We start from the raw sequence: 19,566 nt of genomic DNA on the forward strand, positions 1-19,566 counted from the left end.
ATGGTGGGGATGGTTTCGTGGGAGTTTGCGTGCGTCCAGAAGCGTGGAGCTGTATACACAGACTATATACCGCTTCCGGAGATCAAGTCTACCCCCACAAGGCTATGAATTTTTCCACGGGGCTGGTGTTGAGCCTAGCAGTGAAGGTGCTCCCAGCCCCACGGCAGAGTTGCTGGAGTCCAGTCCCTGCTCCACTCCCGACTTAGCTTCCTGCTCACCCACACCCTGGGAGGCCGCAGTGATGACTGAGGAACTGGGTTCCCGCCACCCACATGGGGGACCTGGGTTGCGTTCCCAGCTCTTGGCTCCCACCCCTAGCTGGGCTGTTGCAGGTATTTGGAGAGTGAACCAGCAAATGGGAGCCCTCTCTCTCTCTCAAATCTAAAAAGAATTCAAAATTTTACAAAATTTGACAGTGACATTGTAGCAACATGGAAAGCTATTGTAACAATGTTAAGCATCTTGTGAAATTGCATATAAATGACTACAAGTCTGGAAAACATGCATGAGTAAGACGCCGTGTTCTAAGAGACAAGACCAAGCAAAGCAGGTTGGCGGCTGGGCACCAGGGACAGCACTGTTGCCAGTCTGAATGCCCCCAGACCCGGAGACCTCAGAGTGGCAGCTGCCTGGACGGAGAGAGGATGGCGCTGAGTGCCAGCCCCACTGGGCGTCTCCAGCCACCTCTGGGAACTGCAGGTGTCAGGAAAATCAAGCCTTTTATTCCTGTCTACCTTTTTTTTTTTTCCTTTGACAGATAGTGTTAGACAGTGAGAGAGAGAGAGAGACAGAGAGAAAGGTCTTTCTTCCGTTGGTTCTCCCCCAAATGGCTGCTACGGCCGGCACACTGCCCCGATCTGAAGCCAGGAGCCAGGTGCTTCCTCCTGGTCTCCCATGGGGTGCAGGGCCCAAGCACTTGGGCCATCCTCCACTGCCTTCCCGAGCCACAGCAGAGAGCTGGCCTGGAAGAGGAGCAGCCGGGACTAGAACCCAGCGCCCATATAGGATGCCGGCACCGCAGGCAGAGGATTAACCAAGTGAGCCACGGCGCCAGCCCCACTGTCTACCTTTTTTAAAAATATAAATATGTATTATTTATTTTCTTCACATGAAAGGCAGCGTGACGGAGAGAGGGAGAGACAGAGAGGGATCTTCCATCCAGGAATTCATTTCTCCAATGTCCACGATGGTTAGGGCTGGGCCAGGCTGAAGCCAGGAGCCAGGAACTCCATCCGGGTCTCCCACATGGGTGACAGGGACCCGCATACTCGGAGCATCTTCCACTGCTCTCCCAGGGGCATTAGCAGGAGCTGGATGGGAAGTGGAGCAGGCAGGGATTGGCCGTTTCCCATGTGGAATGCAGGCGTCGCAAGCAGCAACTTCAGCCGCTGAACCACAGCAGTGGGACGGCTCCGTTGCAGGCTGTTTTCCCCGGCACATGGTGCGGGGGCTTCTCTCTTCTCCATAACCCACTCGGGGGTTTTTCTGAAACTGAAGATTGAGCCGGGAGCAAACTCACGGTTGATCCAAGTGCGAGGTGCTCAGCCCTGGTGCCCACCTGGGCTTCTGGTTGCTGTCTGGGCCTCTGCCTGCATGACTGGCAGCTTTGGGATTGGGAGCAGACCCCTGCTGGGGTCAGCAGAGCCCCAGACAATTCCTAGATGCACCCCCACAGCCCAAACCCGAGGCTGGGGCTGATGCCAGGAAGCTCCAGGAAATGGGGTAATGGGGTTCTTGAAGGGACTTCCCAAGGGTCCCCGAGCTCCCCAGGGGACTCGTGAGCGCTGGGCTAGCTGGGGACCTGTCCCCTCGGAGCAAGAACATGGGCACCCTTGGCACAGCTGGGTCCCCTCTCCACCTGCTTCTCCCCGCTGGTCTCTCACAAGCTCCCGCCGCCCCTGCCTCCTTCTCATGTCATTGGGCCTCAGTAGAAGTTCCAGGAAGAACCCAGAACTTAGAGCCCGAGTGTCCCCGCCACCGTTTCCCCTGGGAGTCAGCCCTGAGCCAGCTGCTGCTCTGGGCCTGGGTCTCCCCCGCTGCGCCACGCTCCAGCCCCCCCACTCCCCACGTGAACCCTCTCAGTTCCTTGTCTCAGGCCCCAGGGCTCAGCTAACCACCCCTGGGCAGCGCCACCCAAGCCTGGACTCCTGCCCAGAGCTTGGGGCTGTCCGGGGACCCCAGAGCCCTGGGTTCCCCTGCGAAGCCTGGAGGAGCCTGCCCCCTGAGCGAAATCCCAGATACGAGCCCCTGACCAAGGACAGGGGACCCTGAGCTCAGGGCGTTGGCCAAGGCTCTGGCCGGGCATCCTCAGGCGAGGGTAGGATGTGGAGGCGGAGTCCCCAAGGAGACTTCGTGACTTCAGGACACCCTCCCTTGAGCCCCTGCCTCCTGAAGGCACCACCCTGAACCCAGCCTTGAAAGCTGGGAACTTTTGGGGTCATTTGACATTGAAACCATAGCCCCGCCTCCACCAAGGCTGGTAGGACCACCACACCCCCTCTGCCCAGGAAGCCTCCCCACAGTGTCTTCCCCACCTGGATTCCAGCCCCGCCCCTCTGTCAGTCACCAGGAACTAGCAGGTGCAAAGCTCCATTGACCCCACGCAAGACGCACGGCTGTGCTCCCAGCATATGGGCTGCACACACACGAGACTGAATGAACGGACAAATCAGTGCATAGCTTGGCAAGGGAGCCCACGGCCTCTCCGCCTGCTCCTGGCTGAGACCCTGGCCTCCCTCGGGTCATCCTCACAGATCCCGTCCCACGAGGCTGCGCTGCACAGCCTCATGCGTTCCCTTAGACGTGCAGGACGCAGCCGGCACCGGAGGCAGGGAGCTTTCACCTCCATGCGTCCCGAGGGAGGGGCAGGCTGGGTGCTCCCCCTCCCGGGGTCTGTCTCCCTCACAAGGGCCAGGCAATGGCTCCCTGAGCTCCGGTCCAGGTGCTGTTCGGGGCCGCCCCCGGCAGGCTCTCACACCTGCACCTGCTCCTGCGTTTCCCCCTTGCAGCTGCGTCTCCGCGTGACGTGGTGGGGAGAGGGAGCACGCGGCCCGGCCTCACCCACCGGCTCTTCCCTCTGTCCGCAGGTGGGCCCCCGTCTGGATACCTTCCCCACGGAGGCCGATCGCCAGAGAGCGCTCACAGCGCACCGGGAGGAGTGTGCCGTGCGCCAGGGGACCCTGCGGATGGGCAACTACACCCACCCCTGAGTCGCCTCCGGACAACGCAGGAACTAGCACAGGACACCGCAGCTCTCGCCTCCTGCACTGCCTCCACCCCCACCCCACCCCTGCCCCGCCCCCTTCCTGCAGCTTCCGCCGCTGCCTGGGCCTCCATCCTGGTCTCAGCTTAGCTGTTTCCGGTGAGAGACTCTGCCCCATCTTAGGTTAACAACCCTAAGGTTACCCCAGCCCCAGGCCACCCCCTGCAAGCTAGAGCTCCATTGTGGGGGGTGCCCCCACGGCAGGGCCTGCCCCACCTCCTGCGCTGGGCCCTGTCACTCAGGAGTCCTGGACTTGGGGAGGAGAGCGCCCTCCCCTGGCAGTCTAACCCCAGGCCCTCTTCTTGCTGCCTTCCTCACTATTTTACATTAAAAATGCTGTTTGGCAGCCCCCTCTGATGTCTTTCCTTGGAAACTAGGAAACTGGAGCAGACCCTCCGCCCCTCCCCCAAATGTTGATGCTCAGCCTGGAGCTGTCCCTGGGACTCTGGACACCCATTGCCCGCCTGACCTGTCCACCGCGGCCGCTGTCTCTACCCTGCACGGCCAGCTCACTCCTGGATTTCTTTCCCACCAAGCTCTGTCTGGAGTGAGACGGTGCCCAGGTGCCAAAGCCAAACCCTCCTTGCTCTATCTGCTCCACTGTCCACTCCTAACCCATGCACAGGCCAGTCTGTCCACCTCCACCCCCGTGACATCTCTCTGACCACCATCCTCATGCCCTCAAAGCCCACTCCCCACAGAGTGGCCCTAGGACTCTCAGCTCTGCAGCAGAGGGAGCCAGCACCCTCCCTCCCTGCCCCTGCGCCTCCCTCACTACCCTCTCGCCACTCACCCCTGCCTGATGCTTTGCACTTGGGCCTCCCTCTGCCTACCACACCTGGGCCTCCTCCTTGTCACTGTGATCCTAGCTCTGGGGGTGGCCTTTTAGCCTAGCGGTTAGCATGCCTGCACCCCGCACTGCAGTACCTGGCTTCAGTGCTTGGCTCCAGCTTCCTCCGTGCATACCTGGGGCTCACCCACAGGGGAGTCCTGGAATGAGTCTCCAGTCCCCGCCCAGCCTGATCACTGTGGGCATTGGAGTGAGCCAGCTGATGGAAGGCCTCTCTCTCTCTCTCTGCCCCCTGCCCCCCACTCTGTAACTCTGCCTTGAAAATAAATAAAATAAATCTTTTTTTAATTTTTTTATTTTTTGACAGGCAGAGTGGACAGTGAAAGAGAGAGACAGAGAGAAAGGTCTTCCTTTTTGCCGTTTGTTCACCCTCCAATGGCCGCCGCGGCCGGCGCACCGTGCTGATCCGATGGCAGGAGCCAGGTGCTTCTCCTGGTCTCCCATGGGGTGCAGGGCCCAAGCACCTGGGCCATCCTCCACTGCACTCCCGGGCCACAGCAGAGAGCTGGCCTGGAAGAGGGGCAACCGGGACAGAATCCGGCACCCCGACCGGGACTAGAACCCGGTGTGCCGGCGCCGCAAGGCGGAGGATTAGCCTAGTGAGCCGCGGCGCCGGACTAAAATAAACCTTAAAAAAATTATTTAGGGGCCGGTGCTGTGGCGTAGCAGGTAAAGCTGCCGCCTGCAGTGCCGCCATCCCATATGGGCACCGGTTCAAGTCCTGGCTGCTCCGCTTCTGATCCAGCTCCCTGCTATGGCCTGGAAAAGCAGTAGAAGATGGCCCAAGTCCTTGGGCCCCTGCACCCACGTGGAAGACCCAGAAGAAGCTCCTGGCTCCCGGTTTTGGACCAGCCCAACTCCAGCCATTGCAGCCATTTATGGTGTGAACCTGTGGGTGCAAGATCTCTCTCTGTCTCTTCCTCTCTGTAACTCTGCCTTTCAGATAAAATAAATAAATTTGTTTACATTTTTTTATTTTTAAAGATAGCCCCAGTTGAGTTCCCACCAACCTGCTTTACTCTACACAACTCTTGAACCCTGTCAGAGTTTGTTCACGTCTTTGCTTCTCAGGGAAGCCGCCCTGGTTCGGGGATCTGAGATCCCAGGGCCCCGATCCCGGGGGTCAGCACAGGAGAGGGGTCTTCCCAATGTCCGCGGGAAATGTGGGCCGTGAAAAGCTATGCACGAATTTCAAAATTTCCGCACCCAAATAAACTCACCTTAATTCCATTTTCCCACAACTCTGCAGTCCCCTCCTAGGTGCTCAGTGACATCTGGGGAGTGGCTTCTGTGACTCCCACTGCATCCCCCAGGCCACCCCCGCCGCACCCAGGAGGCTGGCCCGCACCAAGTCGCAGACCTGAGCAGGCTTCCTGATTGGAAGCCAACTCCCCAAGTACCGCCTTCAGGAACCAGGCTCTGCAGGGCCTCCAGAAATCCCACCCCACCCATGCACCTCCCGGCACCAGAACCAGAGGGGACCAGGTCTCCTCTTTCACTTTGGCCAAGCCCCTCGGGCCACAGGAGCAGCAGCAAAGTGCAGGGGGTGGGCTTGGGAGAAGGCTTGGGAGAAGGGAGCCCGGCTCTGCCTAGGGGTTTCTTCTCTTTTTTCTTTTTAGATTTTTGTCTTTATTTTGAAAGAGTTACAGAGAGAGAGGAGAGACAGAGCAAGGTCTTCTGTCTGCTGGTTCACTCCCCAAATGGCTAGGGCTCGGAAGCCAGCAGCTGGGAGCTTCCTCCAGGTCTCCCGTGTGGGTGCAGGGGCCGGCACTTCCCAGGCTGAGCCCCAAGCCGCAGCTGGCACCTGCCTTTAGAGTGGATGCTGTGGTCAGCACGGGGCCTGGCACTTTTAGGCACAGGGAAGTGCCTTCTTCCTGCTATTTAAACCCAGCGGGAGCTTGGCGATACCCCAGCAGGTGGACAGACTTGGAACGAAATTCACTTCTTTGCTGTGAAATCTGCTATGGAGAGAGGACAGGGGCACATCGGGAAGCCAAAGAGTTTCCTGGGGGGGGGGGGGGGGGACCCAGCATTGAGCTCCGCCCACCAACAGGTGGGGCAGGCCTCTTGCCTGCAACCAGCCCTGGACCCAGCGGAGTGACCGGCTCAGCCAGAAAAACTCCAGGAAACCTTTTGTTTACCCAAGCACGCCCTGCCTGCACCCTGGGACTTGCTGGGCTGTGACCAGAGCCCTGGGAGCAGCTCCCAGCCTGCTCTCGCGGGTGCTCCTACCCCTGGTGTCCCAGGTCCGTGCCACGCTGGCCGCAGAGCCCCTCGGCTCCTTGTCCAACAGCGCCACCCGCTGGTGAGCAGAGTCGTCGGCGGCAGAGGATTGCAGCACCTCCCTCCGGGCTCCCCCCAACTCCTTCAAGATTCAAACCCACACAAAGCCCCAGGCCACTTCCCGCCTGAGTCCGCCTCCTGGGGTCTCCTGTCACGTGGCCAATCCCTGGTCTTCCCTGGACTGATCCTGGCTGGGGACCATCAATAGCTTACCCTTCGTAACCCAGGACAGAGCCCTCCAAAGTCCCAGCCCCTGGCACGTCCCCCAACGTCTCAGCTGGACAAGAGACTGGACAAGAGATGCCCAACAGAGCCTGTGGCCCTCGATACGAGGCCAATAAACTACCCCACCCGCCGCTCGTCCAGTGCCTGTCCCACTTCACCCCAGCCGGCCGCAAACTGCTCGATACAAGATGGGTAGGAATGGGGAGAGCTTGGCTTTCCACTCCTGTCTCCTAATCACGCAAGCACCACGTAGGGACGGGCGTCGTTGGAAGGACCATCTTGTGCCTGTTTTGGTGAACACTCCCACTGGCTGGCATCCGGGAGCATTTTCCCCTCCGGGTGGCTTTCTTGCAACACCCCACTAGCCAGACAGAGCAGTGTAGGAGCAGCTGGCCCCCACCCTCCTCTGCTCTGCTTGGCAGTCTGTGAAGTCCTCTCAGGTGGGGGGACAGTGCCACGCGACGGGCACTTGGTGGGTTGGGTTGCAGGTGGAATTCTGCGGTGCAGGAGCACGGAGATGGAGCCTTTGGCAAAAGCACGCATTGAGACACAATGGCCTTGAGGAACCATCTAGAACCACCAGGAGAAGACGAGGAATTTGGGGGGCAGCAGCAGCAGGTCCTGCTCCCCTTCCATGCCACCCCCACCCACCGTAGTCTAGTTCCAGATTTTTAAACTGGGTCCTACCCCACCCCCCGACACACACCCCCTCCCTCTCTCGCTCTCTCATATCACCAGACGATTAATCATTTTCTTGGCCGGAAGAAAGGAGAAGGGGTTCTGGAGTAGGACTGCTGTGAGAATTTCTATCCGAGATGGCAGCCACGAGCCAATGGCCATCTGCGCTCCCTGCCTGGCAGGGGCCCCTAGCACGGCCCGCAGGCCACACAGCCAATCCCAGCTCCCAAGGAGAGAGCCCTGGACCCAGGCAGAGAGGCTTTGGCTTCCTGGTTCCCCACCCTGATGCCCCACCTAGTGCAGGCTCAGACAGAGCGCACCCAGGGCCCCAGAGGAGCCGCATCCCGCGGCGGGGGCAGTGGAGGTGGTGCTGGCCGCGACACAGCGCCCCTGCACTGGGGCTAGGCAGGTCTAGGCGTCCAGCTGGGTGCCTCCCCTTGCATTTATCCCCAGATGTGCCTTGTGCTATCTTTCTTTTCGCCTGGGAAACTCTCTGATGCTTGCAATCACCATTAAGGGAATTTTTTTTTAATGTGATGGTTTTTAAATACAGATTCCTAGGACCGAATGCAGGTCGGTTCACAGCTTGAATTGACAAAAGAAGGAGATTCAGGTGGACGGACGGACACCACGGCATTCTGGGAGCCCGTCCCTGGATGGATCTGCTCTGGGAGACTCTCCAAGGCTCGTGCACTGCGTTCTGTGCCAGCAGCAGACTGCGCGCACTTAGAAGGAGGGAAGGGGGAGGAGGAGGAGGAGGAGGGAGAGACGGAAGAATTTGCTCTCTTAGGACTTCCCTGGAGCTCTGGGCGACACAGACACACAGGCTGACAACAGTGTGACCTTGAGGCCCACGGACTGCCCACCTCCGTGCCCAGCACATCTGCTGCGGAGCAGGGACCTGCTGGCACCCAGGTCTGGCGTGCACCAGCAGCAGCCGCCGCCCCGCTCCACCACCGCCATGCTGCAGTTTTGGAAGGGGGGCCTGGGCGAAGGTGGGGCTGGGGACCCCGTGGGAGAGGGGCCCCAGACCGCAGAAAGCAGCTGCAGCCGCTGTTGGCAGGGCTTGCTCCCCAAAGCCACGCAAAGCGGCACCGTCACCGTCTTAGCGACGGAAACAAACAGTGCATGGGGCAGTGATGGACTTAAAACATCCGAGTCCCGATGAGGGTGAGGTGCTGGCCCAAGGCCCAAAACTGAAGGCACGGCCAAGAGACTCCGGATCCCGAAAAGCCATGTTTTAATATCGATTTTTTTTAATCAAAACTTAACAATTCACAACAGATAAAGAATTCCCACATTCCAGATAAAAACTTGAGAGACTCCAGGGTCTGAGCCGAGCCCTAGGCTCCACGGTCAGGATTCTAACCCAGTCCTGAAATCCGCGTCCTTAGCAATCCAGCGCCGTGGTGCTGCGCCTTGATCCAGTCCTTCAGAACTTAACTAGCAGTGCTGCGTGAGAGCAGGGACGAACCAGGGCCAGCCTGGAACTGCTGGGAGCACCGGGCCGGCAGCAACCGCTCCTGCAGTTGGGCGGGGCTGGGCGGGGAGGGAGGGAGGTGGGGCTGAGGCCCAGGCTCCGGGTCCACCCTCAGCCCAAAGCCCAGCCTGAGCCACCAGCCCCCGGCGGAGGGGGATGTGGCCCCACCGGCTAGCATGCCTGGCCCCTCCCGCCCCTGCCCCTCACCACAGTGCTCTGAAGGGAATGCCCACCCCTGCCCCCCACCCCCATCCCGTCCCATCTCCAGGGACTTGATAGAGTGCCCCGTCCACTAAGGGAGGGGTGGGCAGGACTGGAATTTGAATTTGAAGCAAGAGAGGAAGGAGGAAGCTGGGAGTGGGAGGGCGCTGGGGCCCAGGACGGGGACTTGGACCCTGGCACAACAGTTCTGGGTCCTGGTTAAGACTAGTGGCCCTGGGAGCCTGGCCCTGGTCACAATCCTTCCCTTTCCTTCCTCTAAGGCCCCAACCAAGCCCCCCTGCCAGGCCCTGGGGGAGGAGGCCTTGGGGGAGGAGGGCTGGGGAGGGTGGTCTGTCCCTGGCTGTCTGGTGGGGGCTCAGGGAAGTTAGAGACCTTACCGCGGGCGGGGAGGGGATGGGGGCTGGTTCACACCTCAGAGTCCAACCGGGCTTCTTTTCCAACGGGTGAGGGACAGGCAGGATCTCCCGTGTGCTTAGTAAAAGGGTCAGTTCCTGGGCCACTTTCCGGCTACACAAGAGCCCAGGGGAGTGCACACGAGCCAAGGCCGAGCTCAGGTGGTGAAGAAAAGCGAGAGGAGGGGGCCCTGGGTGGAGCTGGGAGTCCCTGGGCAGGGAGGAAGCCCAGCTGGGGAGAGGGGCTAAATCCTTGCGTCTTATAATAGATGGCGGTGATTCAGGGCCAGTCGCGTGGTGCCCACGCCCGTTAAGTATCCCTGGGCTCCAGGAGCCCGCAGAGACGGCTGCAGCTGCGAGAAGTCGGGGCCCCCAGTCCTCCTCAGCCTGGAGCCTTCCATGGCCGTCCCCTCGGGGTCCTCTCCCACCGGTCTCCACTCTCAGGGCCCCGGGAGGCTGCGCCTTCGCTCGGTCCGGGATCCGACTCCAGCCCAGGTCTCAGAAACCGGGGGAGCGTCTGAGCCTCAGCCAGAGCGCTCTTGGGGCCTGGCGGGGTCCCAGGACCCCGGCTCAGGGGCCGTCACCACGGCAAACAAGCCCCGGGGGAGGGGGTCTCGGTGCTTCGGGTCCCGGGCGTGGGCGCTGCGGAAGAGTCTGGAGGCTCCCGAGGCGCCGGGAGCAGGAGCCCAAGCCGGACGCTGGCGGGAACAGGGCCCGGGCAGCCCCCTTCCCTCTCCTGGTGATTTATGGCCCCTCTCCACCCACCAACCCGGTGTGAGTGCCGGCCGGCGCGCTCCGCCGCGGGAGGCGCCCACTGCAGCGGTCTGTGAGCCGGGGCCGGGGCCCCAGCCCTCCCGCCTCTCCGACAGCTTGCAGCCGAGGCCGGCCCGCCGTCCCCGGGGAGCCGCCCGCGCTCGCCCCCAGCCCGGCCGGCGGCGAGGCCGCCTCCAATCTGCCGGCGGGCGCAGGGGGAGCGCGCGGGGAGTCGGGCTTGAGGCCACCGCTGACCTCTCCCGAGGGAGGAGAAAGTTTTCCGTTCCGCCCGGCCTCACGAGGCTGCCCTGGGCCGGGGCTGGGATTTAGGGGGAAGCGGGCGCCTCACGATTCCGCTCCGGGCTCGGACGCTACGCCCCATGCGGGGCCGGGGTCGTTTTCCGGGATCGCAGGGCCGGGGCAGGAGAGCGTGGGGCTGGGCTGGGAGGGCCGGGGCTCCGGACGTGCGGCGGGCGAAGGGCGCCTCGGGCCGCGGGTTCCCGCCGCAGGCGCACGGGCTGCGCTCCCTCCACGGCCCGAGGTCTCGATCCTCGCCTCGCGGCTGTGCGGAGAGGACCAGGCCCCGGGCGCGCTTCAGATCCGCCCGCCGTCCGGAGCCGGGACCCGGAGGCCGAACCCTGAAGGGCGTGGGACTGGGGCCCCGTGGCGGGGCGGGGCGGGCGAGGCGAGCGGGATCCACCACGCCGTGGCCCTGCTCTGGCGCGCGGCGGCCCCGCCTGGACTCGGAACTGTTCGCGGACGTCTGGAGAACCCCAGCGCGGTCCGGCTCCCGAGGCGCAAACGCTGCTGCTCTCCGCCCGCCGCCGCGGAGGCCGCGGCCTGGAGGCCAGGCGGGGCCCCTGCTTTCTTTGTCCCTTGCGCCGCCTGCCTGGGCGCCCTGACTCCGGGGGCGCGATCTTCCCACGGTCTACGCCCGCCCCCTCCCCCGGACGCCCACCTGGCCTTCCCGCCTCCGCGAGGTCCGCAGGGCCCACAGAGAGCTGCGAATTGCCCTAGGCAGGAAATGTCTAGAACCCAGCGGGAGAGACGCTCGGAAAATCGGGAAACTTCATTCAGTTCCCCCCCACCCACACACACACACTGGGACACGGGGCTCACTACACACGCACGCGCCCCTCTCCGCGGCGTTTGGTTCCTTTCTGTTGCTGGAAGAAGACAGAAAACGAGGGGGGCAGAACGGGGGTCCCGGGCGGACCGTGGAGGAGCGGATTGCACAGCGGTGGGCCGGGGCCGGGCACCCCTGCGAGCCGCCCACCCTCACTGAGGACCTCGTCGTCCACCTAACGACACCGAAGCGCTGGCCCACAGTCGGGTCTGCGCCGTAATTAATTCAGTGTCTGTTTTAATCACACGGAAAGGGACTCGGGCAGCGGCTGGCGAAGCCGTGACATCACCCCCAAAATCGGCCGGAGCCAATCAGCGGCACCACTCCGGGGACACGTGGGCGAGCCCCCTTTAAAAAAAAACACACATACAACACAACGAAAAAAAAAACACACACAAAAAAAACCCACCCAGCCCCAAAGTAAAAGTGACACAAGTTCATTTTTTTAAAGGAAGGGGGGGAGGCGACGGCGCGCGCGGAGGGCGGAGAGGCGCTGTCCGCGGTGCTGACGGCCTCGGCGCGCGGGCGGCGGCGGCGACGGCGCAGAGGACCCCGGGCAGGTGCAGCCGTCATGAGCCGCGGGCCGCCGCCGCCGCTCTCCGCGGTGCTGACGCCGCCGGGCCGGTAGCGCGGCCCGGGCCCGCTGCTCTCCTCCGCGCTGACCCCGCCGCCCTCCGCCACCGCTTGCCCGGAGAAAGCGTGGGGGTTTGGATTTTTTTTTTAAAGCCGTTCTTTATTTAGATTCCAACGTCCTCGCGTTGCGTCCGTGCCAAAGGGGCCCTCAGGCCCGTCCTTCTCCTTGGCGCTCCCCAACTTGGCGCGCCCTCCCTCCCCTTCCTCCCTGACACTCCCACCACCCCCCCTCGGCTCGGCGGCTCGGCGCGGTGCTGCAGAAGACGCGCTGAGCCCTTTCGGATCTAATGCGCAGAGGAGATTGGCCCAGAGCTCCCGGGCTCCCCCAAGGCTGAACTTCGTCCAAGGTGCCCTCAGGCTCCCTGCCCGCCTTCCCCATGCCAGCCCGCAGCTAGGGGCAGGGGCAGCGGCGGCTGGGGCTGGGGGTGGGTGGGGAGCTGCTGGGCAGGACAGGTCGCAGCTTGGCTATGGAAGGCTCCAATGGCTTTGGGATCGACTCCATCCTCTCCCACCGTGCGGGCAGCCCCGCCCTTCCCAAGGGGGACCCCTTGCTCGGGGACTGCCGCTCACCCCTGGAGCTGAGTCCGCGCTCCGAGAGCAGCAGCGACTGCTCCTCCCCAGCCTCACCGGGACGGGACTGTCTGGAGACGGGCACCCCGCGGGCAGGCGGGGCACCGGGCCCAGGTTTGGACTCCCACCTGCAGCCCGGGCAGCTCTCCGCCCCAGCCCAGTCGCGCACCGTCACCTCCTCCTTTCTGATCCGGGACATTCTCGCTGATTGCAAACCACTCGCGGCCTGTGCACCCTACTCCAGCAGCGGGCAGCCAGCAGCCCCTGAGCCCGGAGGACGCCTTGCGGGCAAGGCCGGGGAGGACTTCAGAGACAAGCTGGACAAAAGTGGCAGCAACGCTTCGTCAGACTCTGAATATAAAGGTAAGAAAAACGGGAGGTGAAAACCTGGCGGGAGCGCTACGTTTGTAAAACCGGCATTTAAAACTTGAGCACACGCATGCGGGAACCTGCACATGCCCACCTCGGAGTGCTCCCAGGGCCCAGGCTGAGCGGCCGGTTTGGTGCGAACCATTCAGCCAGCCCCGCGGCTGTGCCCTTTGAGCAACAAAGAGCCCAGCGGGGGGTGTGGGGGCTGGGGAGGGTCCAGTGTGCTGGGGAGAGGCTCCTCAAATGCACAGAGCGAACTTTCTAAACTTCTGCTGGTACGGACACTCGCCTGGCAGTGCTGGGGAGCAGGAGTGGGGCTCCTTCCAGGCCGGTGGGTCTCTGGGAAAAGACCTTGTGAAAGCACTGGAATGGCCCAAAGGCCCTCGGCAAGAGCCAATGCCTGTAGGAAGAATTCCAGCTGGAGCCTTGAGGACTGTGAGAACTGTGCATGCTTTAATCTGAATTTCCAGACGGGAAGCGTGGCCGGCTTTCCCTCCATCGGCCCAGTGTCTTTAGTGAAAGAAAGACTGACTTCAAAATAGAGCTGCAGCCAGGCAGCTGTCGGGGAGCAGATTAGCAGGGAAGGACCCGGTACCTACCCGGAGGTTCTCACTGAAGTCAATTTGAAATTGCCAGGAAGCCACTAAAACCAGGCTGTGCGCAAGCCCCAGGGACTCCTGAGGAACCATCTCCGCTTTCCCGATGGTAGACTGGGTGCCCGGCTACTTCATATTCACAGAGCAGGCCTTGTGCACTCTTCACTCCGTCCTAGGAACTACGGGGAAAGGGGGAAGACAGGGAGGGAAGCAGAAGAGGAATTGTCCCCTAGTCCCAGCCTCGATGTTAGCTCTTGTTGGGGCCAGAAGCACCAAGTGCCTTCTAGGAAGAACGCAAGAGGCAGCGTGAGAAGCGCGGAGTGCCAGGGCTCGGGGGAGAGATCTGTGCCCCATCCAGCAGAAAACTCGAAGGCTGTCCCTTGCTGCTTCGGTGGCATAATTAATTTTGGGGATGTTTTTCCTGAGACAAAAATGCCTCCCTATAAAAGCAACTTCTTCATTGTCTCGGGGAGGGGCCCTGCACCTGCACCAAGACTCCATGAAAATTTTAGCAAGACTCACCTGCTCTCCTGCAGACCAAGAATTCGTTTGTGGGTATTGCTCGGACTTCAAGCCGAAGTCCAGGTGGGGCCGGCCCCATGCCACATCCCAGTTTCTCTCCACTTCCTCCGAGAAAATGGCTGAGACTCCTTCAGCCTGGTTGGGCCCCCGCCCAGCTTAGAAAATATCCAGACTGAGTTGGAGCCCCCCAGGAAGAGATCTAGCAGGGTGTGGGTTCAGCAACCCACAGGTTCAGGGTGTGGGTTCAGTGTTCCTGCTCCGTGGCCTAATCCAAGGGCCAAAACTTGCTCCAGAGAGAGACAGGGGTATGTGTGTGTGTATACAGGGAGGAGGTGGCAGTAGGGGGAGCGGCGCATATATATTGATATATATATGTATCAAATCTATATTGCGAACATCATGCTTTACTATTTGCAATTTGCAACCACCACAATAACGTCCCCGCTATAGTCAGAGCCCGTGCAAGGGCAGGACTCCCCAGCCTCGCGTGGCAACGTCTGGTATGTACGGGTGCTGAAACACTTTGCCCGCAGGTAGGATTTGGAGGAGCGGTTTAAGCTTATTGGAATATCAATTCCCTGGTGATAATCTGATCAGGGAGATGTCCACACATCCCTGAAATAGGCTTGGCGGACGGGACTGGAAGTCCACTCTCCCGTCCCCAACACCAGGCACTGCCGGAGAGAAGGAAAAGGAGGAGGCCCATCCGCCGAGGCTGCGTCCCCAGTGGCTTCTTCAGATCCCCAGTTGGGAAGCCTGGCCTGGGCAGACGCACTGAGCCAGACCGCGGTGGGCACTTGAGGCCCTTGCCTTCCACGCTGAGTCATTTCTCTTAAGAAGGGCCGTGGCGGGTGGGAGGAGGCCCCTCACGCACCGGAGGGAAAGGAGCTGCAAGCAGCTTTGATGCGGGTGGTCGGCGGCTCAGGCGCTGGAGTCAAGGTCGATGCAGGGAGCCCACCAGTGGCTTTCCAGGGGGGAAGCCCTGGAGCTGTAGGACAGTGCAATGGAGCCTCCAGACCAGAGTGCGGGAAGTCGGGAAGTCGAGGCCCCCCTGGGCTGAGCCCATCCTGGAGGCTGAAGCAGAGCCCACTCCAGGAAGTGCTGGGGACACGCTGGAGAAAAACCCCGGTAGCCGACCCACTGTTTCGACACCACACACTCACCCCCTGTCCCCCACCTGCACCTCAGTCCTTAGCCCTGAGCAATGGGAGATGGTCCTTACTAGCCGTCCTAGCTGGTTCAGGTTTGAAGTTTGGATCATTGCGTCCTCAAACCTGTTTAAACCTTACTGGCTTGCACAGACAAGAGCGCTGGTTCCGCCATCCTCTCCTGCCCGGACGAGGAGGGGAGCCCGGCGCACCGACCAGAGGCGGCGGGAGGAAGAGTTCGCCCTCCGCTCTCCACGCTCCCGGTGCCGGCTGCCCTCCCTGCCACAAAGCCGCCTTTCCGGTTGAAAAGTCTCGCTCCCCAGTGGCTCAATTAACCGGATTATTGTTTCCTACAGAGAGAAATCAACTCGCACTCAGCTGAACCCTGTCACCGCAAATGCCAGGCACAATGAAACTCACCATACAAGAAAATAAAGAGGAAAGAAAGGGGGCAGGGTGGGAGAAAGCCGCAGCCCACACGGCCCATTTCGGAGAGTTGGGTCCACCGGGTTGCGTATTCGCTGTAGGAGATGAAGGGAGAGCATTGGTTTGTTCCGTGCAGCGAAGAACGAAAGAGCGTGCACTTTCGCTGTAGTCAACCCCCAACTGAAGTGGACCAAAAAATAAACTACCCCCCATCCAGTCCATCCTCAGACCTCAGGCGCAGGGACCCGGCGTGGGCTGTAGCCACGACTGCCAGGAGCCACGGTGGGCAATGCGACCACAACGAAACCCGGAGCCCCGCAGGGCGCACGCCCACGGCCAAGCGCCCCAGAGGCGCGGTATTTCTCCCGGTGCGCGGCGCCCACCCGGCGGTTCGCAGGCAGCAGGTTTAAGTCACAGAAAACCATCACTGTAGATTCCCATGCACAAAGGGGCAGGCGCGGGTGGGTGCGGGTGCTGGTTCTGCAGGACACAGCGCGCGAGCAGGTTTTGCCCCCCCAAACTCGGGGCCTCAGCGCCCTGCCTTCCCCTTAGGGATGTGGCTGGAGAAGCCGAGCCCACCCCGACAGAAACCCTGGGTCTCCTCGCAGGGTTCCCTGCCCCCCCGGCGGGTAGGGGCCGCTTCCCGCACGGCGCCTCCGACGGTCCCTCCCCGGCGCGCAGCGCTTGGAGGGGGCGGGGGGAAGCGGGTCAAGTTTTCTCCGGGTTCGGGTTCTTTCCCCAGAGCTGCCAGCAGCGCTGGGCCTCCGGCACTTCCTCCGCCGCCCATCAGGGCTCACGCCCTGCGCCTGGAGGGTGGGCCGGCGGAGGTCGCGGTTCCGAGCGGCCCCGCGCGCTCAGATGCTGCGGGGCCACGGCGCTGGCGCTCGGAGCCGCGCTTCTCCGGAAGCCAGCGGCCAGCGAGCGGCGAGGCCGGGCCCTGACGCGCCGTTGTCTCCGCAGTGAAGGAGGAGGGCGACCGCGAGATCTCCAGCTCCCGGGACAGTCCCCCGGTGCGCCTGAAGAAGCCGCGCAAGGCGCGCACCGCCTTCACCGACCATCAGCTGGCGCAGCTGGAACGCAGCTTCGAGCGGCAGAAGTACCTGAGCGTGCAGGACCGCATGGAGCTCGCCGCCTCGCTCAACCTCACCGACACACAGGTCAAGACCTGGTACCAGAACCGCAGGTGAGCCCCGCTGCCGGGCAGCGGGAGGGAGGGAGGGAAAGGTCCTTTCCCCACAGCTCCCGGAGGGGGCCCTGGACTGCAGACTGGCACCAACCCCTTCCATTCGGTGAGACCAGGAAACTGAGTGGAGGACAGAGGCTTTGCCCAAAGTTTCAGTGTGAAAAGACAGTGTCCATTCAGCTGGGACAGGAGGACAAACACATGGGCCAGCAGAGGCCCACGCCCTGTCCCACCCCAGCGGCACCCAGGGCCTCCGGGCCTCTGAGCTCTCCCAGCAGAAGCCCCAGGCCACGGGACAAGAGGACCAGTTGGCCCTTGGGACCAGGGAAGCCCAGTCTGGTGCAGGTGGCCACTGTGGCTGCCTCTGAGCTTTCCACACTGGGCTGGTGGTGCCTCGCTGCGCCTTTGAATCACGAAACCCGAGGAGGGATCTCCCCCAGCCTGGCTCCTCCTGGGGACAGAGTGACATGGAAACTGGTGCTGGGGTGCTGGTCGTGGACCTGGCTCCTAATGTCCCATGGAACACTTCCATAAGTGCAGCATCCACACACGCAACCCACAGAGTGAGGCGCTCACGCCTGTGGTCATTTGCACGCTCGGCCGAGGCAGGACCGGCGCTTTCCATAAACAAGCCGGGAACACACAGCCCCATTAATAATAAATACCGATTACTGCTCCAGGCATCAATAATTAAGGCCCGTTACAGTAATTACACAATTATGATGATGATGAATAATTCAGGGAGAGACAACACGGGGTTGGGGTAGCTGAGCCCACCTCGGTGGGACCCAGGCTGGCCCGTCCAGCTTCACCTGCCGGGTGAGCCCAGGGGTTCCCGCCAGCCTGTGGTCTCCCGACTCTGACCACACAGGCCTTGGATCGCAGTGTGGAGAGTGGCAGGGAGGCAGCGTAGGGTGGGGGGATGCACCCCGTGCCTCAGCACAGGCCCCCGCGGTGGCCCGGGGACTCCGTGGTAGCTTGTGTATGTTTGTGTGTTGCCGGGGGAACCCAGCACTCCTTCCCATCCTGCCACCTCTCCAGGGTGGTCCTGTCTCACGGGGTCTCCCCTGGAGACACACGCGGGGTCCCGGGACGGCGTGCAGCTCCCAGGGCCCACCTGCAACTTCGTGACCCTGATCCTGGTGGCAGGTTCGGGGCGGAGCTCCGTGGTCGCAGGGCCTAGTTTCGAACCCCGGGCTCGCTGCTGCTCTTGATAGAATCGGAACCCGAGCTCCAGGCCTGTACAGTGGGGGTGCGAGCCAGGCAGGCCGGGCAGGAGGTGAAAGGAGAGGACGCGCCGGGAGGCGTGTGGACGCAGCCTGGCGCCGGCGATATACGCACGGCTGGCTGGGGCCGACGGGGCCGCGGGGCGCGGGCTCCTCAGGCACCCCTGGCCCTGACCCCGCCGCGCGCGTTTCTTTTGGCCCCCAGGACTAAATGGAAGCGACAGACGGCCGTCGGGTTGGAGCTGCTGGCGGAGGCAGGCAATTACTCAGCGCTCCAGCGGATGTTCCCGTCGCCTTATTTCTACCCGCAGAGTCTGGTTTCCAACCTGGACCCGGGCGCTGCGCTCTACCTGTACCGCGGCCCCAGCGCGCCGCCGCCCGCCCTCCAGAGACCTTTGGTGCCTCGCATCCTCATCCACGGACTCCAGGGCGCCAGCGAGCCGCCCCCGCCGCTGCCCCCGCTGGCCGGCGTCCTCCCGCGCGCCGCGCAGCCTCGGTGAGGCGCCCGCCCGCCATCCGCCCCCGGCACGGGGCCCAACGCCCCTTGGGGTGGGGGCCGCAGGCCCTCCCTGGCGCCCCAGCTCGGTGTCCCCGCGAGGGCCAGATACCAGGTCCGCCGAGGCCTGGTCCCCGGACTGCGTCCCCCTAACCCTCCTGGACGCCCGCCTCCGCTCGCGTCTCTGTCGCCCACCCCCAGCGCAGCGCCCCTTCCCCTCCCCGGAGCGGGCAGGGGTGACCCCCGCGCTTTGCCCTCTCCCAGCCCGCCTTCCAAGCTCCAGCTGGAGACCACCCGGGAGCGGAGAGGTGCGGGGACCCCGCGCCTCTCGCGCCCTCGCCGGCGGCCGCGCTGTACATACCGTGTGCAAAGTGTATATGAAGTTATTTATTCGTGACCCACGAGCCCGTGGCTGTGTCCGTGAACAGTGTCCGTGCCGTGTCCTCCCCGTCCCGGGCGGGGCGGGCAGGGGTTGGGGGGCTCACCCTCCCACCCCGACCCGGCCCCACCTCCGCCCGCTCCCGGGGTCAGCCAGGCCTCCCGGGCTCTTTTTTTTAAATGTCGAAATAAACTTCTTACAAATCACCAGGCGCCTGTCTGCGCTCAGGCCGCCGCCCACCCCTCCGCGGCGTCTCCCTCCCCCGGAACCCGTTGCGGGGCCCCTCTTCGCTTTGGTGTGGTGAGGGCGTGCGGGCCCCGACTGCACCCACTCCGCGGGCCTCTGGAACAAGGGCCCCTTTCCCTGGCCTCAGTTTTCCCATCTCTGTAATGAGAGCGCGCTGCGCTCCTCCTCCTGCTCCGTGCGGTCCCGAGGGCCGGTGGCGGGAGAGGGCGGGGGTCAGAGCCCTGCCTCCCCCGGCGGCGGGCTGGGCCTCGGTGCCCCGGCTGAGCCGACTCATCTGGCCGCGACAAGGGCGCCGGCAGCTGGTGACCGGCCGGCCGGGCTCGGGCCGACAGATGGGCTTCGAGGCCGCTCCCCCATCCTCCCCGCCCTCCCCTGCCCGAGCTCGGGTTGCCGACCGACGTTGAGTGCGGACGCCAAGGCGGCACCGGGGCGCCTTCTCTGCGAACCTGGGGTCACCCCGGGTCCTGCCTCTCACTTCCCCCTTCAGGGGCGGGGGCTGGA

General features: G+C 62.9%; 2 protein-coding genes across 2 annotated transcripts in view; both read left to right on the forward strand.

Moving 5' to 3' along the window:
* CFAP77 (cilia and flagella associated protein 77) overlaps positions 1 to 6,095 on the forward strand; it is a 139,013-nt gene extending 132,918 nt beyond the window's left edge. Inside the window, exon 6 of the mRNA XM_070058346.2 lies at positions 3,087 to 6,095. Coding sequence (XP_069914447.1) covers positions 3,087 to 3,209 — 123 coding nt within the window. The 3' untranslated portion in view covers positions 3,210 to 6,095. The remainder of the gene's footprint in view (positions 1 to 3,086) is intronic.
* Positions 6,096 to 12,229: 6,134 nt separating this feature from the next.
* On the forward strand, positions 12,230 to 18,575 carry BARHL1 (BarH like homeobox 1). The gene is made up of 3 exons (XM_008249068.5): positions 12,230 to 12,837; positions 16,496 to 16,718; positions 18,150 to 18,575. Exons 1-3 carry the CDS (start codon positions 12,372 to 12,374, stop codon positions 18,442 to 18,444), a joined length of 984 nt encoding a protein of 327 aa, XP_008247290.3. The 5' UTR covers positions 12,230 to 12,371; the 3' UTR covers positions 18,445 to 18,575.
* Positions 18,576 to 19,566: the final 991 nt, after the last annotated feature.

Source organism: Oryctolagus cuniculus, chromosome 1 (genome assembly GCF_051225735.1).
Source record: "Oryctolagus cuniculus isolate XC-2025 breed Fujian yellow rabbit chromosome 1, ASM5122573v1, whole genome shotgun sequence".
Classification (NCBI taxonomy): domain Eukaryota; kingdom Metazoa; phylum Chordata; class Mammalia; order Lagomorpha; family Leporidae; genus Oryctolagus; species Oryctolagus cuniculus.

Excerpts from the sequence above, each read along its gene's own strand:
- BARHL1 (XM_008249068.5), top strand. The coding sequence starts at position 12,372 with ATGGAAGGCTCCAATGGCTTTGGGATCGACTCCATCCTCTCCCACCGT. Across the intron at positions 12,838-16,495 it reads GTCAGACTCTGAATATAAAG|TGAAGGAGGAGGGCGACCGC; the intron begins GTAAGAAAAACG and ends TTGTCTCCGCAG. Across the intron at positions 16,719-18,149 it reads ACCTGGTACCAGAACCGCAG|GACTAAATGGAAGCGACAGA; the intron begins GTGAGCCCCGCT and ends TTTGGCCCCCAG.